The sequence below is a fragment of the Astatotilapia calliptera genome, chromosome 16, assembly GCF_900246225.1.
Source record: "Astatotilapia calliptera chromosome 16, fAstCal1.2, whole genome shotgun sequence".
Classification (NCBI taxonomy): Eukaryota; Metazoa; Chordata; class Actinopteri; order Cichliformes; family Cichlidae; genus Astatotilapia; species Astatotilapia calliptera.
The window spans coordinates 17,823,618-17,851,012 of record NC_039317.1 but is presented as its reverse complement, the minus strand read 5'-3'; the positions used below and the strand labels follow the sequence as shown (position 1 = coordinate 17,851,012).

The 27,395-nt window shown below is 40.1% G+C and overlaps 3 protein-coding genes across 3 annotated transcripts; 2 read left to right on the top strand and 1 right to left on the bottom strand.

The window, feature by feature from the left end:
- The first annotated feature begins 1,086 nt into the window (after positions 1 to 1,086).
- On the top strand, positions 1,087 to 5,070 carry LOC113007856 (protocadherin 8). Its single transcript, XM_026144860.1, has 3 exons — positions 1,087 to 3,747; positions 3,854 to 4,052; positions 4,347 to 5,070. Exons 1-3 carry the CDS (start codon positions 1,282 to 1,284, stop codon positions 4,658 to 4,660), a joined length of 2,979 nt encoding a protein of 992 aa, XP_026000645.1. The 5' UTR covers positions 1,087 to 1,281; the 3' UTR covers positions 4,661 to 5,070.
- Positions 5,071 to 6,652: 1,582 nt separating this feature from the next.
- cnmd (chondromodulin) lies at positions 6,653 to 9,928 on the top strand. Its single transcript, XM_026145490.1, has 7 exons — positions 6,653 to 6,745; positions 6,907 to 7,050; positions 7,591 to 7,731; positions 7,849 to 7,962; positions 8,095 to 8,248; positions 8,660 to 8,850; positions 9,408 to 9,928. Exons 1-7 carry the CDS (start codon positions 6,686 to 6,688, stop codon positions 9,633 to 9,635), a joined length of 1,032 nt encoding a protein of 343 aa, XP_026001275.1. The 5' UTR covers positions 6,653 to 6,685; the 3' UTR covers positions 9,636 to 9,928.
- An 8,995-nt stretch (positions 9,929 to 18,923) lies between these two features.
- LOC113007320 (endothelin receptor type B-like) lies at positions 18,924 to 23,140 on the bottom strand. The gene is made up of 8 exons (XM_026143757.1): positions 22,857 to 23,140; positions 22,255 to 22,706; positions 22,017 to 22,129; positions 21,626 to 21,830; positions 21,278 to 21,418; positions 21,056 to 21,189; positions 20,775 to 20,883; positions 18,924 to 20,064 (listed from the first exon to the last, which is right to left on the bottom strand). Exons 1-8 carry the CDS (start codon positions 23,011 to 23,013, stop codon positions 19,897 to 19,899), a joined length of 1,479 nt encoding a protein of 492 aa, XP_025999542.1. The 5' UTR covers positions 23,014 to 23,140; the 3' UTR covers positions 18,924 to 19,896.
- Positions 23,141 to 27,395: the final 4,255 nt, after the last annotated feature.

Here is a 27,395-nt window from a genome sequence, read left to right as displayed (position 1 = left end):
CTGAGAACATTTCTGATGAGCTTTCAGGGAACAATAGATGGATCAACTAAAGGGGCAGATGCATCTCTCGAGTATTATGTCAGGTTTTTTAAGGACATGACTTTAGATATTGCTCATCTCTGTAGATATTTTTAGATGCGATGCAGATATGCTTTTATTTCCCATTTGTCCAGTTTCCTCTGTTTTTTTTTATACACAGTGCACACCATGTTGATATATGCCCAAGATATGCCGCGTTTTGACCTAGCAGATCCTTGGGAGTCACCTTGTTGGTGCAAAAATAAAATTTTATCCCTGTCAAACGGTGCTATCTTTGGCATTTTTGTAGATCCAATTAAAGAAATTGGAACAAATGATGTGTTTTTCTGCTAGCAACAAAGTGCCTGTAGATACAATTTAAAATGCTTTTGTTTGGTTTTTTTTGCTAAGATGTCTTTCTGAAGCAACAGAAAGAAGACTAAAGACCCCTAAAATGTATACTGGTATCTTTTTATTGATTGATTTGACGAATTTGAGGGGTGCAGGCGGTTGTATATTCCTCTTTTCTTATTTTCCCTTATACAAGTAAGATATAAGAAAAAGATATTTCAGCTCCTGCCACACCAAGAGATCAATATAGCGCCACCCTTTACTCAGAGGGGAGACGTAGACAATTTAATGCGGATTTGTTTCTAGATAATTAAACTGTTCTCGTGTTAACTGAGCCCCGAAGAAAAACCTTGCTCAGTTCACCAAAAACAATTGAGCTGGTCTTGTGAGTGTATGCAGACATTTGTGTAAGAGCGCGCACACTTGCACATATCTGCTCGCGCACAGGCACGCTCAACAGAAATACACTAGACATCAAAAGAAAAAGAAATAGGCTTTCGCTGAATAAAACCATCACTCGGTAATGGCTGTAATAAGACGATAAACACTACAGGAACTATCTTCAAGGACTGCCATATCTCTCTGCCCTTATTTCTGTTTTGCAACTTCCTTCAGTGTGCACTCTGAAGAAGAAAAAAAGAAAAGGCTCAGAGCTTTTTTTTTTCCTTTTTCATAAGGGGGTATTTTTAATTCTAAAGCGAGGGATTGGTCACACTTCGTCTCATTAGCATCAGCAGCTGTATAAACCCCGCCACTGCAGAATTTTGAGCTGTTGAAGGCGAGGCAACAAGCGTATCTGACTGGCTGCGCGCAAGGAGCAAGCAACTTTCACTTTCAGCACACTTCAGTTCATAAAAGCGGGAGCTGTATGGAGAGCTCGCTCCAGATGTGAACTGCTCTCTCCTGCACACAATGAGGCTGCTTACCGAGAGGAAGATTACTACGAAGATGATAGGGGGCAAATTTAAAACTTATTGGCACCGGTGGATTTTAATATTCTCAATCCATCAATTTTTATTTGCCTCGTGGGTTCGGTCCGAGGGAAATACTATCAGATATCAGACCAATGAGAAGAACGCACCAGGTACGGTCATCGGAAACCTTGCCAAGGACATGTCCTTGAGTCTGTCTCATTCCTCCAAGAGCAATTTCAGGATGATGAAACAATTCAACGATTCATTCATCAGGGTGAGAGAAAGCGACGGGGAACTCACTGTCGGAGAACGAGTTGACAGGGAGAGAATCTGCAGACATTCTCTACAGTGTCTGATTACTTTTGACGTGGTTAATTTCTCAAAAGATCGCTACAAATTGATTCACGTTGAGGTGGAAATAAAGGACATCAATGACAACTCTCCGGAGTTTCCAAGCAAGGAGTCTATAGTGGAAATCTCAGAGAATGCAGCTGTTGGGTCCCGCATCCCTTTAGACCCGGCTGTGGACGCTGATGTCGGGTCAAACTACATCCAAAGCTATCAAATTTCCGTAAACAGTCATTTTACCATTGATGTGCTCCTGAGAGCGGATGGGGTTAAATATGCGGAATTGGTACTAATGAAAGAGCTAGACAGGGAGACTCAATCATCATACACTGTAGAGCTGGTCGCCACAGACGGAGGAAATCCGTACCGATCGGGGTCAACAAAGATAACTATAAAAGTGACCGACTTTAATGACAACAGTCCAGTTTTCGACCAAAATAGTTTCTCAGTCAGTTTGCCAGAGGACGCGCCTGTCGGCACTGTTATACTGGACTTAAACGCAGTTGATGCTGATGAGGGCTTAAACGGAGAGGTCGTTTACGGGTTCGGAAAACAGGTTTCTCATGAGATCCGACAACTTTTCCAAGTGGATAACAAATCAGGTCGCCTCACTCTCAGGGGCCCCGTGGATTTTGAGGACAAAAGCACCTATGAGCTAGACGTGCAGGCGACTGATCTGGGACCCAACCCCACCCCCTCCGTGTGCAAAATCATAATTCACGTCACCGACGTTAATGACAATGCCCCAGAAATCAGCATCACCCCTATGACCTCCATTACAACTGGCATTGCATACATCAGCGAGGCGGCAGACAAGGACAGTCTGGTGGCGCTCATCAGCACCATGGACAGAGACTCTGGAGTTAACAGCCAAGTCTACTGCACGTTATACGGCCACGACCATTTCAAACTCCGACAGGCGTACGAGGACAGCTACATGATAGTTACAGCAGCAGCCCTAGACAGAGAGCGGATTAGTGAGTATAACTTGACAGTCATGGCTGAGGATTTCGGGTCACCCCCACTGAGAAAAATCACTCAGTACACCATAAGACTCACGGACGAGAATGACAACGCCCCTCACTTCGCTAAAGCTGTCTATGAAGTTTCAGTGGTAGAAAACAACGCTCCGGGTGCTTACATCACCACAGTTGAGGCCACCGACGCGGATCTGGGCAACAATGGGAAAATTACTTACAGGCTTGTGGAGAGCGTTATCATGGGATCCCCAGTGAACACATTTGTGTCTCTTAACTCAGTGTCTGGCTCTATATATGCACTCAGAAGCTTTAATTACGAAGTTATGAAACAGCTAGATGTACACATTCAAGCAAGTGATGGGGGGTCACCACAGCTTCAGAGCAGAGCTGTCATCAGATTAAAAATAGTTGATCAGAATGACAACCAGCCTTCTATCATAGAGCCCCCCCTTTACAAAGGATCTGCTGAAGTTTTCCTGCCTAAAGATGCACCTGCAGGTTATGTGGTAACCCAGATAAAGGCAACAGATGCTGATGAAGGCATAAATGCACAGCTGTCCTATAAAATCACCGAGGGGGGACACCTGGGTTTCTCTATCAACAAAGACACAGGCAAGGTGCATGTGAGTCGACAGCTGACGTATGATATCGCAGACAATGTCAAAGTCACAGTGTCAGTCGCTGACAATGGATCCCCCGCACTTACCTCCACAGCTACAATACATTTCAGTTTCGTAGAAGGTGCTCTACCAAGTTTACCTTCCTCAGCTCAAAATGGCAATGAGGAGCCCTTTGAATGGGACATGTCCGTAGCCATAATCATTGTCCTGGCAGGCAGTTGCTCTGTTCTCCTGGTGGCTATCATTCTCATCACAACCATTTGCAGCCGCCGGAAAAAGGAGACAGGGGATGGGGGAAGTGATGATAAAGAAGAAATTCCAAATGTGGAGAAAGTTGAAAGTGGACACATTGATTCATTAAATCAAAACCACAAAGGCAAAGTGTTTGATGCCCATCCATTTCCAGAGAATCCTCCATTGGCCAGCAGCAACACAATGGAGACAGGCTGCGAGGATGGCAGACAGACAGCAGGGATGTTTGATTCAAACAACAGGGTTATGGAGGGTAAATTAAAGGTATGTCCATTTAAAAGGTAATCTAATTTGTTTTCTTGTTTTGTTTTCTTTTGTTTTCTTTGTATTTAGACTCAAAATCTCCATGAATGTGTTTAAATCTCTGCAGGGATATTCTACACTACCAGGATATGGGAAAGAAACTGTCAGGCCGATAACAATATGGAAGGGCAATTCATTCACAACAATCTCAGCAAGAGATCCCCACATCAGCGGCAAGGACAGTGGAAAAGGAGACAGTGACTTCAATGACAGCGATTCTGATATAAGTGGAGATGTGCACAAAAAAGAGTCACCCCCAACGAACAGTAAGTGAAACATATATCTAGAGAGAAAATAAGTCAAATAACAGCATATGAGAGCAGTTTCTTGAGGTACAAAGAAAAAAAAGGAGATTATGTGGTTTATAACTGGATATAATAAAAACATAACCTCTCTACCACTTCACTGGTAACATTTTGACTGATTTAACTGTACACTGGATGCATTGTGACGAATCATTTGGACTTGAGCTGAGATCTTTCATTTATCAAACACACTCAACTAGGTGAGCCAGCAACTGTATTCATATCACATCCTGACAGCACCACTGTTTTTCACAGGTCTCTGGGCATGTACGAATGAGTGCAAAGTGCTGGGACACTCGGACCGATGCTGGAGCCCTTCAGCTACAAGACCAAACACGAGCCTGGCCTGCGGTCCCCATCTGTCAACATTTTCCAAAACAGCTTCACTTCCCAGGGACACCAGAAGGGAAAACTACTACCCACCTCACATGCCCAAAACCAGCGGTCTTCAGAGTGTGTATGAAAAAGTTCAACACCAGGAATTTGATTACATTCTCGTTGGTCCACCAACACCAGCGAGAATACAGGAAACAGACGAAATTTCCATCCCAGAGTATACAAAAACTTAAGAAAGCTTAAATGACAGATCAAACAGTCACTAAGGGAGATTTTTTTTTCCTCTGTGCTGTCTCTATACTGTATAATACTTCTTAATCTTAATAGACTCTATGTTGGATTGTTGCAGTGTTTTGTAGTAAGTCATGTGTCTTTTGACTCATATAAGACTGTTCATTGTATCATGTGTAATATGCAAGATTTTTTTACATTATTAATAATATATTTTTCATAATGATTCAATGTAAAAAGGAATTTTATTATGAATTTTTAAAAGCATGTGTTAATATTTAAGGGGCATGACCTGTGGACATTTAGGCTGAGAAGGGCCTTTCTGCTGTGGAAAACAATCAACGTGAAAGATTACCATGTTTGTGGTAGATTTTATCACATTGTTGCACAAATAAAGTTTCAATTTAATAAAGAGAAGTTGTTTTTTGTTTTATTTTTTTTGTTCAGTACTATTAAAAAAATCCTGGGCTTGTAGGGCCTAGCTGTAATCTTACAGGCAGAGTACAACCTTTTGTCCTATTCACAAAGCATACAGAATAACCTCAATTAGCCAACTGAATGCATTTAATTTCCCTTAAAGGCTTATAGGCTGCAATAAATAAAATGAGGTTCTCCAACCATCACAGCAAAATTGATGACAAGCACAAGCCAATGTCACTGTCTTGTCATTGTACACAATATACTTACTGTGCTGCCTCAATTAGCATGCAAATAATGCATTGCCAGTCAAATGTACTTACAGTCACTCGGGGAATTAAAAAAGCAACACCCCCATTATTCAGGTTGTTTTTTTTAAAAATAAAAGTGTTATATAACAAACAATATTTGTTTTTGTGTAGATATTGTCAACTATTGTAAAGAACACAGTGATTTATCATTGTTTCTAAAGTAATAAGAGTATTTTTTCTATTCCGTGAGCGCATTATTTTAATGGTCAAATATTCCCCTCACCTTTTGTGATTGCCCCTCAGCTTATGTGGTTTTAAAACTGTGATTTTATCTTTTTCTAAGAAACAGCAGCACTTTACATTTAAATCTCTTTTCATGCAATTTTCTTTAAGCTGTGATAAAGACTACATCACCGCAAAATGTCCTTTCTCCTCTAGTCAGATGAAACAATTCATAATTCAGCAAAGGTTCTGTCTATGTGTGTGCGTGCATGAATGTGTACATTACTTCCAGTCTGTGTGCTCTTGTATCATCTCGTAATATAAAGACTTACAAAGAGCATGAAAGCTTCTCTATCCAAGTTTTACTAGAATTATAGTGCATTACTTTAATCTGGAATCTTTAACAGCCAAGCAAATGCAGAAAATCTGCAGCAAACACATACAAGAACACAGAACGGTGAGAAAAGGGGAGAAATTAAAGCTAAGACATTGTTCGGATATAAATTTCATCATTTCCATCCTGGGTGGTCTCTTCCAAAATGGCAATATGTCAGTGAATCGTTTGATGATTATAATATATTCATAGCATCTAAAAATAATTCTGCTATTTAGGAAGCAATAAATCATCAATGTGTTCTTGTTATGGCCAGTGTAATCACCAGATTTCAACTCAAATGAGCACACAAAGGAATTCTGATGCAACTGTGGTGTCACACAGTGTACCAACACCCGACTGAGTGACTTTAAGGCATTTTTCCCTCCTTTAATCTGTCCCTCATCTGTAGCTGTCGTGACAGGTTATATATTCTTTTCCAAACAATCACTGACTCAAAGGTCACATAACATCCCTTTGACCAACAATTGCATCCCTGTCCATAAAACACGGCACCAGTCCGTCTGTCGTGAACTCAGAGCTGCTTAAGCCTTGTTTTAGCTTGATACCACAGGGTGGCCACCTTGCTTTGAGCAATATGGAAATACAGGTAACATTCAGATGAAGAATTTTGCTCAAGTGAAGTAAATTAACTCTACGTCATTCACACCTAAGGGCTAGAAAAAACTCTTCTGGTGGACAAACCTATTCTCGGAGGAGAAGCAAGCAGAGAACGGTTCATACAAGACACAATAAGAGAGATTATGGAAAAAGTGCAAAATACAACTTGTGGATCTTGGTGTTTTGAGCACTGCAGGCCTCCGGTAAGGAAACCTTATTAGCTTTTTATTAGAAATAGAACTGACATCTGTGACATTTTAATAAAGCTGTCGACTAAGGAAAACCTAAAGCTTTCCAGGGATGTTTCTCTTGTCCTGGCTCAGTGTGTGTGTCACTTCTTACTTTGCTTACTCTGAACTTTCAGGGACAAAGCACCTGCAGCACACCAACCTCTGCTACACTCAGCCGTCCCCTGAGATTTGGAGCCGTGGTTGTCATTGTTGGTGCAGTTTTAATGTTGTGTGCATCCGTGGCTACTCTCTATCTGCAGAAGGGGAGCGATAAAAATGTAAGCGTTGAAAAAAAGGTAGTTATTGCATTGCCCCTTCAATAACAAATATCTGTGAGTGAATGTGACAGGGATGCTTTTGGTGAGGAGCACGCCGCGAGTACTTTTCAGAATCCTTTAATGATGGAAATTTAAATGGGCATGGTTGTTTTCAGCTCTGTGATATGTATATTAATCTCTTGGAAGCGCCGTCAACAACCATCACAATTCGGACTGTAAAAATGCATCTTTAATTTTGTTTGCAACACATAGAAACTACATAAATTGATCCTGGAATTCATTTCCATCTTATAAGAAATAGTGTAATGTTTATTTGTGTACTAATGAGCTCACCTGTAGGGGTCTGTAACAGCATCTCCTGTGGTGCTTTACTCAAATTCTCAGTGTGGTAAAACTACAGAGGATTTTGTGACTGATGACTGTGCTGGGGAATAACACAAGCAACGTGAAGCTTGTTTTCTATCTCTCATGTTCGCTACTGTGTCATTTACATAACTCGACTAATCAGTCATTTTAACATCCCACTTTGAATGCTGCCAGGTTTATAATGTTCATTACAGTATGAACATCAACGGGGAGGTGAGGGAGGGCTCCATGGAAATTGATTCTGACAACAATCTTGAGAGATTTAAAACCGGGAGTGGAGCTGAGGAAGCTGTGGAAATTCATGACTTTCAAATTGTGAGTAAGTTTGTCCTTGTTCTCGCTTCCCAAGGTAGCTCAGCTGAGACCTTCTGTGTGCTTAGCAAAGTCGCAAAGCCTTGAGTGTAAACATGGCATCTCTGTGATTTGGTGCAGGGAGTGACTGGAATCCGCTTCTTTGGAGGAGACAAGTGCTATATAAAATCCCAAATCAAAGCCAAACTTCCTCCCATGGGAGCTCACGACAAAGAGATGGTGATGTTTGACCTGGTACGTGCAAACTACTTGATACAGACCGTTGTATATTGAAAAGAAAAAAAAGGAGAGAGATTACAGCTTAAATTTCTTTTTCCTTCTAAGTAATTCAAGGACATTGTCTGTCTTTTTTTCGCCCTCTGTCAGACAGATGAATTAATGCCAGTGAGCTTTGATGAGGAGTTCCTTATTTGGGTTGCAGCAGAGCAGCCGCTGAAGGACACCAGGTTTCTGAGCAAGAAAATTCTGGATCTTTGTGGGGAGCTTCCCATTTACTGGCTCAGACCGACATATCTAAAAGGTTTCCTTCTGTTCTGTTTAGTTGCTGTACACAGCATCATAATCTAGGAAGACTGGCCTTCGATCAATCTGCATGTTGCTCATTGCTTATTAAAACCTTAGTTATGTTTGCCCTGCTTATCTGCTGACACACTTGTAAAATTTACAGTCTTGTCTTAGAAGTTGGAAAAGCACTCGAACATCTTGAACATACACCACATTCAGAGCCCAACACCAAAAAAAGACTCGCAGAGTCTTGTATTAAAAAAGAATGATCTTGAAATATGCAAGACTGCTTGATATCACTGCTGCTAATTTAATTATTCAAGACATCTGAGACAGCTCCAGCTATGTAGGATTGAGCTCTGAGGACATGTATGGCTTCCTGTGTATGTTGACCCAATACTCTTGCCTCTTGCGACTGCTCTAACAGATGGGGAGAGGAAAAAGAGAGACACGCATCGAGCCAAGCGGCAGTTTAACATGGAGGAGGTTGAGGCAGCTGCCGAGGAGGGGGACCTGGTGAGTCACGCAGAGAATGACACCTCCAGAGTTGTGGAAGAAGAGGAGGAGGGGGCGCAGTCAGCTGTGGGGTCAGCAGACAACCCCGAAAACCCCTATCAAGTGAGTCTCTTCATCCACAGTGCTGTTTATGGTAAACAAGTCTCAAGAGTTGGTGAATTTTTGATCAAGAAGCTTATATAGAGCCTTGAAGCAACCCTTTAAGGCTCATTATGAATTTACGTCACTCTGTTTTGTCAACACTTTAATAGAGGACTACATCAGGACTCTGAAGATGGCAGCCTTGTTAAATGTATTTTCACACTGATAGAAGTTCAAGGCGTGGAAATGTGTTTAAGTGGTTCCTGTATTTCTGCTGGCTGTAGGAGGTACATACTTACTGCTGCTGTTGTTAAGGTGTCATACTGGCAGCTGTAATTACAGGTCACTTGGGTAATATCTGCCGTTCCAACTTGATGAACTTATGAACTGAAGTGAAAACTCCCACCGGTTATAAAAATTCATGCTGCCTTCAAGAACTGCAGTCACATACTTGAGAGGATGAGAAGTTCTTCAAAACATTTGAATTGCAAATGAATATTAAAAAAAAAAATATATATTTTTTTTTTTTCTTAAACACGATTGCTATTAAAAATCAACATTGGTTCCTTTAAATGCAGCGCAGCAGAGGGGCCGGAGAGGAAAGCGCCCTGACCTTTGACACCATGTTAGACCACCAGGGGATCTGCTGCTCCGAATGCCAACGCAGCTACACTCACTGCCAGAAAGTGTGTGAGCCTCTGCGGGGCTACTGGCCTTGGCCTTACAACTACAGAGGGTGCCAGGTAGCTTGTCGACTCATCATGCCTTGTCGCTGGTGGGTGGCACGCATTTTTGGAGTTGTGTAAAAGAACACACAACATATGTGAGCAAATGTGTGTGCACATGTGTGCTTTGCAGCTCAGCTTCTTTTTCAGATCTGCACACAAATATCAGATTTCTCTTTTTATTAGCATCTACCAGAAAGCTATGCCTGCTAGCGTGATATGCAAAGTGTTTCAATGTGACCATTTTTATTGTAGCATATATACCATCACCAGCCACTTTATTAGGTACACCTTACTAGTACATGGTTGACCCTTCTTTTGCCCTCAGAGGTGCCTTAATTCTTCATGGCATAGATTCCTAAAATATTTTTGGTCATATTGACATGACAACATCATACAGTTTGTGCAGATTTGTTGGCTGCACATCCGTGATCCCTTCTGTTACACCACATCCCAAAGTTGCTCTATTGCATTGAGATTTGGTAACTGTGGAGACCATTTGAGTAAACGTACTGTTCAGTTAAAAAAAAAAAAGAAAACATATTGAGATGATTTTGACCTTGCGACATTGGGTGTTATACTATTGAAGCAGCTATTAAAAGATAAAGAAAGATCAAGATAAAGAGATTGGCATTTAAAGACCAGGTAGGCTCTGGTCTTTAATTGATCAGTTAAGCTCATTTGATACTACAGGGCCCAAAGTGTGTGAAAAAAACATCCCCCACACCATTACATCACCAGCAGCAACAGCCTGAACCATTGATTCAAGGCAATATAGATCCATGCTTTCATGTGTGCTTACACCTGACCCTATGATCCGAATGTATCAGCAGAAACAGAGACTCAGGTTGTGCATTTTCACCCAGAGAATTGATGCTCACTGGACATTTTCGCTTTTAAAAAAAAAATCCCTTCTCTGTAAATCCTAAAGATGATTGTGTAGGAAATTCCCAGTAGATCAACAGTTCCAGCCAACCTGTAACCAGCAACCATACCACATTCAAAGTCACTGCTCAGTTTAAACTTCATCAGGTCATCTTGACCATTGTTGCCATACTATTGGCTGATTAGAAATTTTCTTTAGCACAAAGCAGCTGAATGCATGTACCTAAGTGGCCAATGATCATATACTATACATGACAAGTTTTTCATCTTGATAGGAATGCTACATTTTTTTTTAGATACAATTATTCGGAAATGCATACATGTAATGTTCTTATTTGCAGATGCGGATTCAGAAATCAGTGCATTCATTTTTGTATCGTGTCATGGCCAGGCTTAATGCACTGTACTGTGTTTAATGGAAGGCACTGGACTGAATCCAAAGGCTCAGCAGATCATGTACCTTTTCTGACAGGCTTCAATAAATTCTAATTACAGTATATGCTGGCTTTGATGTAGATGCTTTTTGTGTCACATGTTGTTACCATGGTTCCACTGCATGTTTTCCTGATAAAACTGAAGTGACAGCAATGGTTGCCATAACTTCCATTCACAGCTCAGAATCAGTTTGAGGGCAATACAATTTGTGCACACTGACATCTGCATTGATGTGAACTAATGTGAGATGAGTGTCATGGCAATGATGGAAAATGTTTCCATAAAAGTGACATTTTTTCTTTATTAAATATTTTTTTTCTATGAAAAGAGGCAGAATGCAAAGCTTCCAGAAAACATGATCACAGAAACTGTTTTTTTAGTGCCTCTTTCTGGGACTTGTGGTGTAGTATCCTATTCCGAATACCTCAAAAATCAAAAGAAATGAGATTAGTATCTCTAAAGCCATATACCCACTTTCTAAATAATTGAGAGGAGCCATGTTGTGATCAAGACGATTTCACAGAGGTTGATCCAGGCACATCAAATTACAACAGATGTGAAATTACACCATATCTGCCACTAAAGCTGCATTGAAACTCAGAAGCGGTGTGCGGAAACAACACAAAGAGATGCTTGTCTTTTTGCTTGGAGATTTTTTTCCTTCTTTTTGGTTTTCATGGGGGTAGAGGTGCTTATCACATCTGCAGTGCTGATAAGACGGCCTCTGTGCTTCCGTAGGCAATATAATATTAATCCCTCTCCCACGTCTACAGATACACTTAAAGGAAGGTGACAAGCATGACATATCCAGGACCTCCTGATGGCTCGTGCTCTGGAGTGCAGCCGCTAAAAGAGCCCCAACTACCCTCAAGTGATGTAAATTTGCAGGGGGAGTCCAATTTCCATCACAGTGCTGTCACTGCCATGGTCATTAAACTAAATCATCCCGCTGTGTGTCACACAGCTCCCATTTTAAAGTCCCCTCAATAATGGAGTTATACTTGGACTGCAGATTGCTGCACAACAGTAATGTCTGACCTGACGGCAGCTGTAAGACTATCCTGCACATTATTTCATCCTTGGAAATCACAGGCAGACAGCACATACGGGTGTAAAAGACACCTTGAAATTATTAATCAAAGGAGGAACCTTTTTGTGTACTGTTTCCACCTGCTATAGTTCAATGCGGCAATAGATAATACGTATAGGCTTTCTACAGACAGAGGTACAGCAGGCGATGTGCATGGTATTTTTGTCATTTTCCACTGGTTTCACTCAGAATGTATACTGTATGAATACTGTAGCTCAATAAAAAGCTAGACAAATAGAAATGACAACCAAAGAAAACACACACACATATATATATATATATATATATATATACATATATATGTATGTATCACACACACACACACACATATATATATATATATATTACAAGCAACAACTCAAAATGGCATTTAAACTGAGAAAAATACATAGCTCAGAACAACAGCAGTTTTGTTATCCTCAGGCCCTGTTTCTAAAGAACTTGTTTCCTTTTGCCATTCCTCTCCTAAGAAGAGAAATGTACCCCTGTTGTGAAGAAAAGACGAATGTGTTGGAGATCACTTCAGTGTGCGAGACAGTGGTGCCTTTTTGTTTGTCTCCCCTCTGGAGCCAAGCTTACCCTGGGAGCCCTGCAGGCCAGGGAACAAACAGAGCTTTGTGAGCACTGACCCACTGTGCCCAGCAGCCAGACTGCAAACCTCCACTCCTGTGCTAATAGGAAACCACAGAGATGAGGAGTTGGTAGCTGACGAGGGAGGGGAGCTTTCTCGCGTCCACCTGCGCTTTCATCATTGCCCATCAAAACAAGTATAGGCAGGTGGGGTGCTGTGGTGCGCTGGTGATCACCGAATCAAAAGCTTTTTTTCTCCAACATCCTCTTGGCACCAAAATTGAACTGAAAAAAAAAATCACTTTGGGAAACCCAGCTAGTAATTTAGTTTGCTGCATGGATTTGTACTAATCAAGCCCGTGCGCTCACTAGAGCCCCCTATAAATATGTCAATAGCCTGTCATAAATTGCCAGTTGTTACCCAAGAGGCATTAGAAGTGTGAACAGGAGTGTGAAGTGAACCACTCTAGTCAACTTGTCCTACATTTGATTGCATGTTTTTTCATTACATGCAGACACGAATGAAATAAACAGTAGTGACAGCCCATTTTGCACCTTAACCAGAACACAGAAACCCTTTTAGGCTGGCTCATTATGTTTTTTCTCCAAGAAGGCACCGCAATACATTTATAGATGCTGGCGTTGTGAAAAACCTGTAACCCACAGTTTTGCACCAGGCTCCAAACATTTGTCTTTTCTTTTTTCCTGAATGGTCAGATATACACGGCTGGATGAAGTGGGGGTTGGGGTGTCCTGGTACAAGGCTTAAATGCTTTTTAATCCCATGGTTGAGTGACCACTTGCAGTTCTGCCCAGTAGGTCTCTCTGAAGTTTCCTTGCCATTGGCTACACTGTCTGCTTGCCTCTCTCCCTCTCTTTCAAGACACTCTCCTATGCAACTCCCGAATGGCTATTAATTAAATGCCTGCTAATATTGTCTAAAGAAGTCTGTCTTGCTTATTTCAGTAAGTTAATGTCTGTAAATAATGTCTGCAGACTTGCCTGCATTCCACAAATTGCTTTCTATGTAATGAAACATTACGGCAATTCTCCTGGGTCACTCGAGTACTCTGCACACATTGCAGGGATTTTCTTTTTTTCTGTGTATTGCACTTGGTTGCATGGTGTCCCTGTTACACTCAAATAGAAAACCTGTAGTGTGCTGTAGGTCTAAATTGGACACAGTGCTGGAGTTTGCACCAATGGTTTCCTGGGGACACGCTGTATATATGTGACAGTTAGTGCGGTGGTGGAGGCATCCAACCTGCAGTGGATGTTTCTCACAAGAGGTGGGCAGGTATCATTAAATCACAGCAGGCACGGGCTCCCTGAGAGGATCCTGTATAATCAACAATATAAATTAAACCACCTCACCCATATCACATTTTTTACCTTGTCAGTAAATTTTAATTTGAAATGCCATGCCAATGTAATAAATATTAAAAAGATTCTCAATTGAAATATGCCGTTTGTCTCAACTTCAGTCACCGTAGGATGTACCCCAGAACATTCACATTCTCTGGTGGGGTGCTTAAAAAGAGCTATAGATAGCTCAAAGCAGAATCAAATCAAGACTTCACATCTACAAACCACAAAAAAAAAGAAAAAGAAAAAAAAGCTCCTCCACAAAGCAATGTCAAGAGGCTTTCCACATGAAAGCAGAAGTTGTCTAAAGAGTTGCAGGAAGTACTGACAAAGTTTATGAAGAAAAAAGTAAATGTGTTTCTAATCCTCAGCAGCACGTGCAACAATGAAGAAGCCTGAGCACTTAGATATGCCACCCCGGGGGCAGGCTCTATACTTAAGGCTTACAACAGCCTCATTATCTCCCTCAACTCACATCAGATCCTAGCAGCAGTTTGTCACAGGCAGGCTCCTCTCTGCCAGTAGGCATCAGACCAATCCTCCTGCAACACTACTGTACATAATTGCCATATGGACAGCATTTTGAGCCAGACTGAAGACTAAAAAGCCCTCCAGGCAGATTCCCCAGATAACTAAATGAATATTTTATCTCATTTCCATCTAATTTGCACCACATTATTATACAGAACTGAAATTTTTAATTAATTGATAGAACAGATCAAACACAGGTTTACACTTTGATTTTCGGGAGCTGTTATTTTGATAATTTGCATGACTTTTTTTTCCCATGCCAAGCTCTTTTAATCTCTCGGAATTTCAGCATCTCTATATAGAAACATTATAATCAAACATACAGCAAATTAATAACTGTCAGCACACATGAAATGCCTGTCTTGGTTGCGTGAGCAGTTCCAGTGAGAAGTCCTTTTACCTGCCACCCCACTGATTAATTAATTTCACACTGTTTAATTAAATTCACAGTCTGGGGAGTCTGGGAAGCACTGTGGGGAGCCATATTTGAGCCGTGTGTGCACAGAGATTACTAAAGAAGGTCTGAGACTCGTGCTCTCCGGTTGATGTTGACACTGACGTCACCCTCCTCTGGATACCGGAGCCTGATTGTGTCAGTGTCATCTGGCAGTTGTGAGCGTTTACTGCTGGGAAATGATAGTAATGGCCCATTTGTTAATTATCTGCTGGCGTTTACATTAACAAAAGAGAGTTGAGCATTTGACAGCTTTGGACACAAATTAGCATTTGACAGGAGCATCTGATTGAGTGTGCTACTGCATATATGCAAACCTCATCGCCCTAAAGTTAGCTACCAGTACAAATAATGATGAATTATAATGGCAAATCCATTGCTATAGAAAGGTATGTGGAATTGAGGGGGTCATAAAACATAAAGTAAGAAGAAACAGGAGACCCAGACAGGAGTGATTTAAAAATGTGGGCCATAGATCAAAAACTGTACAAATTGGCTTCAGTATAAATGAGCATATTGAACTCCTGTGTCCTGTCCAATGCTGTTGCATCCAACAGTCAAAGCCTCAGAGACACGGTCTCTCTTATGTCAGAACAGAAAGAGATGCATGAGTGTATGAGCATAGCAGACACTGTGACTGTGTGGGCTGAAAAGCGTGTACGTTACTTTCTCTGTTCTCTTGAAGCATATTTTTGGCATCTCTAATCACAAACAAACACATTTTGAGTCAGATGGTTCTAACAAAGTGCAATTTAAAAATGAGGTGATCTTCAAAGATTACAAGAAATAAGTCTAAATAAGCATTTTTCTGATGCTCTATGTTTTTGCACATAGACAACAGAAAATATTATAGAAGTTAATCGGCTTTAAAATCGAAACCTGATTCTAATTTTTGATTGATTTATTCTAGTATTCATAGTTATTTGATTAGACACATAATGATGACAGCCTGCTGGTTTGAATGTATGTGGTGTGGGAATAAATAGTTGCTTGTGTTCTGTATATGATGTATTAAGAAATATTAAAGGAACACACTGTTAAAAAAATATTTTTTTTCTATTTTCAAAGTTCTGTGTGTAAGGATGTCAAATCTTTATGTTTTAACTTTTATATTGTGCTAATGGATTTTTAAAAAGAAGTACTTTCCCGACTTACATGGCTTTTTCTGACAGCCTGTAGACTGATTTCCTCAGACGGATAAAGAAAAAGTAAATAGAGAAAAAATAGTCAGACGGCATTTTGCTCGGAATAAACGTTAGGGAGCAGTTGTTCTACAGTGCACAGATCTGGCTTCGGTTAGCTGGCAATAAAAATTAGCACAAACAGGAGGATGCTGACCTCAGTTAATTGGTACCAGTGCCAATGTAATTAAGTTTTCAGAATTTTAAACAGAAATTTTAGAGTAAATGCCGAAACTTTTCATTTGTCTCTTGCCTGACTACAAAACAAACACAAAGCTTTAAACTGCAGGCTTTCACAAAAGTGTAAATATATAAGATACTCGATGATCAACATTAAACTCAGTTTTGAGCCATTGTGGTGTGGACAGGTGACCTCTGGTGGTGTCTCGTATTGTCTGAAATCAGGGCATTGGCAACTTATCCTTTGGGTCCTTTGGGTAGCTGCTCCATTCACATTCCAAGGATGCTTAAAAGGACTGTGATCTGGGGACTTTTGAGACCAGTTCAGTGGATTAATTGGTAAGTATGCAACAAAGTTCAGGTGAGTGACACATATCAAAGTAAGGGCCGTATGAATGTCTTGTCACTGTCCAAGAATGGTCAGGGTTGTTGTCCTTTGTTGCTCTCTCTCTCTCTCTCTCTCTCTCTCTCCCTCTCTCTCTCTCGTCACGCTCTTTCCTCTTCTCTCAGGTGGAGGGGGGCAGAGTAAACTCTGGGCTCCTGCTGGCAGTGCCTACTGGTTTCCTGCTCTTCAGCCAATGTGCTTGCTTCTTATCTGATCATCACTCAACAGTATTTAAGGACCACCTCAGGATTTGATTCTTTGCCAGACTATCATTTTTTGATTGTTAAAATCAGGCTTTCTGATGTCCAGGTTCCACCCCATCCACCCATCTTTATTTATAGAGCACTTTAAAACAACCACAGCTGACACAAAGTACTGTACATTGAAACTAAATAATAAAAACACATAGGATATAAATAATAAACAAATAGAAAAAGTCAAATAATTAAAAGGAAAACTGAGAGAAAAAACTAAAAGTTGCCTGAGCTAACATCATCATGCTGACTAAAGAGCTCTCCCCCTGTGGAAAATACTTACCTGATATTCTGGACTTGTCCGCTCCTGCACAAAGGAATTGTGGAATTACTCCTGGCCGGTCACTTCCCTCACTGCCTCTTTGCTTAGAATACTCAAGTAAGAATCCAATTCAGTTCAAACATTAAAGGCTTCAGAACTTACCAGCAACACGGATTAACCTCCTTCGTCTTTCTGACAGAAGTCACTTCCTGTGTGGAGAACCATAATCCCCCAGCTGCAAGTCTTTGTTGTTATATTTGAATTCCTGTCAAATAAACCTTTTAAACTGCACACTGAGAGTTTGGGGTCTTGCTTCAGTCCACAATAATTGCTATCACCATTGGTTCTGACATGCAAGGACACACGGTTTTCAAGCAGAGCTTTGCATTATAACAACAGAATTTAAAAAAACAATAAATTAAAACAGATGCAGCTTCCAGTGGTTAACCCCAGTGATAAGTGGAGGTAAAAATATTGGTGGGGGCGCAGTTGGGTCAGACAGGACAATGTAAAGCATCTTACAGATAAGGGGAAAAAAACACAAATCTGACACCAATAGTAATATTTCTTAAACCGTTGCTATAAAAAAAACCTTTAAAAACACAAATCTTGAATAAACATGAACACTTCAACACAAGCAGCACTCGAAATTGCCATCCTAGCTAGCTAGCGAGTGCCTCTTCTTCCTCTACAAGACAAGAGTGCCTGTGCTGTCAGGATGTGTGATGTTAAATTGTCCAATCAAATTCTCAAACAAGGCAATAAACAAGGAAATCCATAAACGCCAATTGGTCACGGATGCACAAAATTGCGCCCCGACGGCTGAACTCCAAGCTTCAAATAAAACTCACCCTCAGACCCTTATTACTGAAAAACTTTCAGTCTGTCCTTTTTGACCACTGTCCGTACAAGCAAGTCGATACATAATTATATTATTCATAACACATAACGTGGTGAAGTTTGAGTAGAAAATCGATTCTGGCAGACACGTGAAGGCAACCACACATGTTATATAAACAAAATGTACTTATTTGTATTGCAAGTTATATTTTTGCAAATTATTAATTATTTGTGATGCGTTTTTTTCCTGGCAATATTTTTACAGGGGTGGCACTGTAGCAAAGGTCTGAAAGGAGATTTGACTTAAGCCAGCATTCTTCTTCATGTCCAGCAAGGGGCGACTCCTTTGTTTACAAAAACAAGACGAGCTGGATAGATATTGGAAAACAGCACAGCTCTATGACCTCAGTGAACACTTTCCAATGACTTTATTGGCTCAGTCACTAGTTTCAGGTCATATTGAATAAAACATGAAGTTCATTTTGTAATGCCATTGTTAGAATCAGACAGGAGGATAATCCAGGAAATGCTCTTTCGCTAAGGACTTGTGATTGACAAGCCCTTAGCCAAAGAGGACTTGTCAGTCACTTGTGATTGTGATTGACAAGTCCTTAACCAATAAGCGCGTCGTGTCCTCGGTTTAACACTGATTTTACCCATCACCTGTCACGTCCTGTTCAAAACACCAACATGGCAACTGCAAAAACACTCAGCCTGTGGCTTCATAACTCCAGTTATGGACAGTTTAAAAAATATTGCTTATGATTATATAGGATAATCACTGTAATTCATTTAACCTGTCACTGTTTTTATTATTTTTGCTGGTGTATACAACAGTTCAAAAAAATAAAAAGCATTCAGATAAAGGCTTTCTTTGATCAGTATGCACCTCTCTTTTGTATAAGCGTCACAAAGCATAACAAGAAGTCAGAAGCTTTTATTCAAACAAACGACTCCATTTTTGCAAACAGTCAAGTTTACTTACACGAGATAAACTTTTAATAGGCATTCCAGCACACAGCGTCGAGACACTTCTGCAGACTGATACAGCATTAGCTGGGAGAGCAGCACTCTATTTGTGCTTGCCTTGTCCTGTGACAGGAAGACCTATCAGGTGCCCCCCTCAGACTCCCCCCAATCCCTCTCTCTTCCTGACCTCATTCTGTCATCTTCGTTTTTCTTCTCCCCCACTCACAGGTCTTTCATAAAGTGTCTCCATGCATTACACATTTAACAATGCATTAAAAATAGGCCACCATCAATCAGTCATTCAGTAGTGGAGACGAAATCTACTTGTGGCACCAATTTGATATATTTCTCAAGGTTCATGCAGGAAAAGAATGCCATAAACTCTTGAAATGATGTGCGGCATATGAAAGTTAACAGATATGTAAATAGTATGAGATAATAATACACCGTACCTCATAAAACCCACCATGATAATTCTGAATTCCCCTTCGCTTAATTTCCTCTGGCATAGTGTCTTTCCAGAATCCAGAAACAGAATTAAGATAATATATATATGCAGGCGCTAAGCTGTGACAAGATTTCTGTTGATGGGTGCCAGGTTAACATCGTGCCCAAAACAGTGATTTGAGAACTGTGATGCATGATACAAGATAGGTACTAGGTAAAATCTGATGTAATGTTAGGGAGTGAGTCAAGCCTCGAGGGCAAATAGTCTGAACAGTCTGACTCCAGGTTGCTCATGCCAAAGCAGATGTTCAACTGACGACAGCATTACAAAAGACAGGGCTCCATGTTATTCAGAAGGTATTTTATATTATTAGGATGGCATGTCAAGGTTGCCGAGCTGCCGATAGAGCTGCCTTTGTAGCTGTTTTGATGGCCATGTATATTTAATAAAGATATATCGACAATCTCACAAAGTGTTTTCAAAGTGAGTTTTGTTAGCACAGTAAGGTGTTCTCCTGCTCAGGTTCAGGTACAGGAGTCTGCTTGTGAGCTTTGATGTTGCAGCTCTGCTCTGAGGCTTGATCCTGCATTCTGGACTTCAAAACAGACTGCATCTCGTCATGGGCAACAGCTTGAAGAGGTAGACACCTGCACAGACATGCCTGAAGGACCACCCGGAAAATTTGGTCAGAGGACAACAAACATTTCCCATCAGCTTCACCTGGCAAAAACTGCCTATTATGACGTTTTTATGTGAAGTATTTCCTGTCCAAATCTACAGTAAAGCAATCGCTAATGATCCACAGATTGAGTTTTCATTAATTCAGAGAGCGCAAACCTTATCGGGAATAGAAATGTAGTCTGGAAAGACAGTTGTTTAAAGCAAGCTTCAGCTTTGGGTGTTTCATAAATATTACATTAAAAAAAATATGTTGCTATGAAGAAAGAAATCCATGTATTGTGCAGTGCAAAAAAATGTAAGTATAGATAAAATAAATGAAAGAATGTTTTAGGTATCTTCTTCTGAACTTGTGGTACAATAAAGGCTCTTGATTTTTTTTTCCCTTAAAAATTGCCTTGAAGCGATGTTTTCTTCTTCTTTTATAGCACGTCACTTTGATTCAGTGACCAACTGTCTGGTAGATTGCCAAGTGTCTGATGATGTGTTTTTTTCTCAGACCATTTTCACTTATTACCCCCTCAGGTTATTACTTGCTGCAGTCTGGCTATTTTACAGACATGACTCCATATGTCCTTAATGACACCCCTGATAGCTCATACAATGTGGACCAATATGTTTTCAAGATATACCCGATTTATTTAAACTAAATAGTGCCATCTATAAGAATAACAATAAGAGCATGACGCTTACCTTAAAGCATCTCTTGAATCTTTTGCTGACAATGTACAATGCAATAGGGTTGATGCATGAGTTCAGGGATGCCATATTTATGCCAAAATAGTCAAGGACAAGAAAGACGCTGAAAAAGAGTTGTCAGAAAATGTCAGGAAAGCTCATAGGCTGGCCAGTGAACAGCAGAAAAAAAAAAAAAAAATATATATATATATATATATATATATATATATATATATATATATATATATATATATATATAAACTTTAAATTAAAGGTTCTTAGTACTTTGTGCTCACCTCAGCAGCTGACACCTATTAGGATCTTTTTCATCATAAATTGTTAATTTCAAGATTCTGCTGAGGTACAGAGGCAACCAGCAGAGTGCAAACACAATCACCAGGCAGAAGACAGTTTTTGCAACTTCTCTTCTCTTCAAAAGAAAGGACATGATCAAAATAAGCTTTAAAAAGGAAACATTGCCAGAATGATGCAAAATCTGCCAAAAACCACAATGCTACCTGCTTGATGTGTTCGCATAATGTAGTCTCAGTTTTTCTCAGCATTTTCCTGGTCATCAGCGTGTAGAACACTGCAGTCCAAACTAGTGGCATGCAAAAGTAGAAGCCAAAGAGCCACCAGTCTTTCACTGCTTTATAAATCTGTTGGTTGAACACGACAAGGCTATCAGTCGTGGATGCGAGAGCACCATTCAAGAAACAATATTTGACACACGTGTAGGTTGAAAACAAGCGTACTTTGCATCTGCTGGCTGAAGACAGAAGAAAAACTATGATAATTGTTACATTTTTTAGTTATCTTTGACAATTGACATGAAAACTTAAATGTTATGAAGACAATTACATTACCTGCATGAACCCCGTGGTTTGCATTGGGTGTAGTAGACATATCGTGAGACGCTTCTCTTTATAGTCCATTGTTATCATATCAAAGCCCACAACTTCAGGGACAGCCAGCAGGATAGAAATAACCCATATCAGACCTATTTCAATTGCTGTCCACACTGAAACCCAGATGCCTTTGATTTGATTCCAGGACACAACAGCTCTGTATCTGTAAAATCAATGAGAAAATGTTATGGCTTGAGGAACTTTTTGTCTGTAACAATGATGCATTTTCAGCTAAAGAACATTTCAAGGGCTAATGCTAAATAAATCTGTCTGCCTGATGAAATACAGATAGGAGGCACGGAACACTATTTTCTTGGAGGGCACAGGACAGTGCTGTTTATCTCCTTACCTGTCAACACTCAAGGCACATAAGCTCAACACAGTAATTCCAACAGAGGTTTTTTGTATGAAGGGAATGAGTTTGCAAAGTACTAAACCGAAGGGCCAATTTTCTGCCATGAGCTGCAACAAAAACAAAAGGGCATTTTTGGCAATTTAAAAAAAGAAAAACACCCACAATCAATTCCAGCTGAAATTAAGTGCAGAAAAGAAAACAATAATTGCACACCATGTGGTAAATAACTCACCCTGTAAGCATTGATTGGAATGTCTATCACAATGTGGATTAGATCTCCCAAAGCAAGGCTCGCAATGAGAATGTTAGGGCCACTTCTCATGCGTTTGTTTACGTAGATAATTCGAAGTAAGGCGGAATTCCCGACTATTCCAACAACGAAAACAACCAGGGAAACTATAATATTGACATATTTGAAGGTGACTCTGATTCCAGCTGACTCTGAACACATAGGAGGGTGTGATGTTTTTGGTCCTGCTACTTGAGGTGGATGAATTGAGCTGTTGGATTTCTCCTTTTCCAGTATTAAAAAACCAGGGGAGGTTGTTGCAGAGAGCTCAATTACAGGAGATGGTTCTGAGTCCTGGTTGTTGGCCGTTTCACCGACAAGAAGATTTCCCAAAAACAGAACCAGAGTGAAAATCCACATTGTTGTAAAATTCCTCAAAAACGCCTTTTTGCCAACTGTGGAATGGAAAAATGAAAGCTGTTATAATCAGCACAGCTAATTAGCTTTACGATTTAGTGCAATGTAAATGATTCATTTAACTTATTTTTATTTATTTAAAAGGGAAAAAATATTAATAATAGCATTGATTATGATTGCCAACTTACCTTCAGATGAACACATACACACTGCCTGCAGATAGTCTCTGTAATAATAAACAGGCTGTATGTTTAATACAAAGGACGGTTCTTTGTTGCCTGCTATAACCCGGCTGAGGAAAATCAGGGTTTTATAGACTAAGGTACTGTTGTCAGCATTAGTCATCGATCTGTCAGTAGTGACTGTAATTACTTCCCTTGATGCATCACCCTGAATGAAAGGATGGTGTTGAAGTGTATTGTCTGCTATCGCAGAGTGAGATCATTTTATAGGCTTCAGTAGGGATATTGTGTTACAGTTTTTCCCTCTGTTACTAAAACTTGTCCATTATCTTATTTGACATATCCTCACAAAATCTAAATGTAGCAAAATGTCTATTTTAGTGAAGCAAGAGATTTTCTTTGCTTAGAGCCACAAAGCCTTTATCACTAAGTCACACTCTATCGAGTCATCATTAATGAATGCAATGGGAACTGGAAAAATATCTTCTGCAGCTATATTACATTTTGGATGTACATGAGCCTGATGCACAAATACTGACAGGCAAACGCACTTGAATAATAACGAAAATGATGCAAATTTTAACTACAACATTTAGAGAGTTTCAGCTGACATTTTTTTGCCTCAGTTGACACATATCAATTTGAAAACATGACTCGGTCTCAGTCCTACCAGAGTTACTGCTTCTGCCTCTCCTGAGGGTCCCGGTGAAGGTGACTTCTCCCCCTCGACAGTCTAACGACAACCTGAAGAGCCTGGAGGAGCAGGAGACGTGACGACAAGAAAGATCCCACTGTTAATAACATACTTGACAACTACTCATTTCAACATTGAAATCTGTGCCTCGCTGCTCACAGATGACCTTGGGAAACTACATGCTGGCATGTTTTTTTGCAAGAAGTACAGATTATGAGAAGTGAATTGAGAATAAAAGACTGTGACAACTGTTCGCAGCTAAGTTTTCGGTATATTCCAAATAAATACAACATTTTTTTTGGTATCTTTTTCATGCAGGACCCATAGAAGTAATTATGGTAATATGTAAAGACTTCTAAACACAGCACCTTGCATTTCTGTTTCATTTGTCACTTTAATTAACTCCATTTTGAGTCAAACTGCTGGTAAAACTGATCTGAAACCAGCTGTTTTTTGGTCTTTGGCCTCAGTTGTGCTTTAATGGATATGACGGTTATCTTGGTGGTCGGTTTGGCTAAAGAGCTTTTTACCTGACAAACCCTACCACTGCTGTCAGATGTAATGACTCGCCAAACCCACCATTACCGCAGCTGCATATCTGCACTGGACACAGTTTAATTTGGAAACCAAAATGCTTGGGTTTATTACAGATTGCAGCCTCGGTATTTGCAATGATTATGGTCTAAGCTGTGAAATGTGTCCACGCTTACATGGCTTATCACAGCAGGTAAGTCATGTGAGCAAGAAGCTCTTTTGTAGCTTATCCACCAAAAATACTGAATAAAATTGCTCTCGTGAAGCATTTTTTTTTGTCTCCCATCGCTGTTTTCTTCAGTTCCACCAGAGTTCATGAAGGTTTGTTTGTTGGATGGAAGATTTATTACTCTGATGAGTACTCAAACACACACAGATTGGGAGTGGGTGGAGCAGAGCCCCTCTTTCAGCTGTCAAGGTAAGCTGTGTCATCAGTATGGCTAAGATTGGGTCACCTGTTCCAGCCCCCTCTTGGATCTCATGACTTAGACAGCTGTCAAAATCCTAATTATTTCTCTCTTGTGTAGTTCAAAAGGAAATTGAAGAATCCCGTTGATGCATGCAGAGGTGAACGTGGACAGTGTCCCCAATTAGCTGCTGTTATTAATGCAGTTCTGGCTGATGGCTCTAACAGCAAAGCCATTCAGTATTGTGGTTTTGTGGATATTTTAAGCATTCCTGAAATCTTGAAATAAAATTATGAACCTAGATGGTAACTACTGACATTTTTAAACTGAGAAATTATGTTCTTAAAATGAACTAATTGCCAACACAGTCTTTCAAAGACAGTTGTACATTTTTCACCTTTTGTTGTTACCCAACTTTTCTTTTCTAGCACTTTTTTCACCAACACCATTTTTTATAATAATAATCATTAAAAAAAAAAAAAAACAACGTTGACATTTGATATGATATCTTATACAATTTTCTTCATATTTGCTTTAAGACACTGTAAACGTCATGGGATTATTGCATTTTATTTATAAACTGCAAATCTCTCTATATATAGAGCCTTTTTTTTTCTTTTTCGAAAAGTGCCCACCAGCATTAAAGCACTGCTTACATTGTATATTAATGCATCAGATATCACCACTGTCACCACTGCCAGATTCCTCTGCAAGGGCAGAGTTAGGAGACAGATGATGAAAAGCGTGTGGGTCATTCTTGTTTCCTAGCATACAGGCCAAAACAAACTTGGTAATGACAGTGATGGCTTTTTCCCCACAGTAATAGCTGCATGTGGTGGCTATAATATCAGAGGTGCAGAGGTGATTATCAATCAGTTTTTTTGCTGCTGGTTCCAGGTGTTGAATCTAAAAAAGATGGCCCTTTTCCCCCTCAGTCTGTCTATTGCCAGCACTTCTATTAGCCCTTCACATGCACTCACCAGCCACTTTGTTAGGTACACCTGTTCAACTGCTCGTTAACACAAATATGTAATCTGCTATTCATGTGGCAGCAACTCAGTGCTTTTAGGCACATAGACAGGATCAAGATGACCTGCTGAAAATCAAACTGAGCGTCAGAATGGGGAAGAAAGTTGATTTAGGTGACTTTGAATGTGTCATTGTTGTTGGTGCCAGACAGGCTGGTATAAATATTTCACAAACTGTTGATCTACTGGGAATTTCTTACACAATCATCTCTAAGGTTTACAGAGAATGAGAAAACATCCAGGGAGCGACAATACTCTGGAGGAAAATGTTTTGGTGACGTCAGAGGTCAGAGGAGACTGGCCAGAATGTTTGTGAGCTAGTAGGAAGTAACTCAACTGTATCTCAATTAAACCGTCAACACAACCAAGATATATGGAAGATTATCTCTGATTACACAACACCTTAAACTATTAAGGAGACTGACTACATAAGCAAAAGACTCACCAAAGCTGGGCAAGCCTCAGTTTCTCCTGCAACATTCAGATGGTAGGGTCAGAATTAGACAAAGATCCAGGCTTGTATCAACATTTCAGGCTTTTGCTGGGCACACTATTATGTCCCTTGGTACCATCATTTAAATAAAACAGCCTGAGTGTTGCTTCTGATCACGTCCATCCCTTTATGACAACAGTGTACCCGTCTTCTGCTTCCAGCAAGACAAACGCCATGTCACAAATCATCTTAAACTAGTTTCTTGAACATGATGGTGAGTTGATCATGGTGGGCTCCACCTCACCAGTCTCAAATACAATATAGCATCTTTAGGATGTGGTGAGACAGGAGGTTTGCATCATTGATGTGATGTAAACAAGTCTGCAGAAATTGTACAATGCTATGACGTCAATACAATACCCTGTTGAATCTATGCCATGAAAAAAGTTAAAAAAAAAAAACTACTGGCAACTGCTAGAAAAAGAGGCATATTCTTAGAGTGTGGATGTAGTTTTGTTAATTAAAAGTCAATGAATTGGGAAGCACTCCGGTTCTGATAATATTTACAGAATGACTGACTCACCTGGTAAGAAAGGGTTCATGCCCACTGTACGAGTGGCTGTAGGAAGCTTTCAGAGCATAACCAAAACCTCCCCAATTGTTGGGGCAGGTTACAGTTCTTACACAAAAATAGGGTAAATTAATTTCACAATCACCACGTTGTGGTTATTCCACTCTAACAGTGCTTTACTCAAAAAGTAAGCTGCACATTCCTCGTTCTATAACTGCACCACTACGGCCTCTGGATGTTAACAGAATGGACGTGACTACAATCTGAGGGAGCTCTCTCGCCCTCCCCAACTCATCCCAACTCATTTCATTACAGATATTTTTGTCAGCGGACACATGAACCCACAGCAACCAGAGATGAAGACAAGTCTTGTAATTATTATTGAATATGATGTTGTCCAACTGTTGCCGGAAAAACGCCCATTAAAATCAAATAACCTTATTTCCGCACCTCAGTATCGCACAGTATTTGTCTAAAGAGTAATTTGAACAAAGAAACAAAACAAGAGCTTAACAAAATGTGACGTACGACCTCTTTAACTAAATGGTTCTGTCACTGCTGAGAGTGATGATGGCAAAGCGATTAGTCAAAAGGAAGACAAGACAGGCAGCATACCAATATAAACAATAAGAAATAAAGTTTTTGCACAAAATCCAGATGTTCAGTAGCATTTGGTGTTTAATTTATATTTTAAGAGGAAAACAAAACTCTATATAAATTAAAACAACATTAATTGGCATCTAGTAAGCTGCAGAGGTGTGGACTCGAGTCACATGACTTGGACTCGAGTCAGACTCGAGTCATTAATTTTATGACTTTAGACTTGACTTGAAAAAATGTTGTAAGACTTGTGACTTGACTTGGACTTTTACACCAAT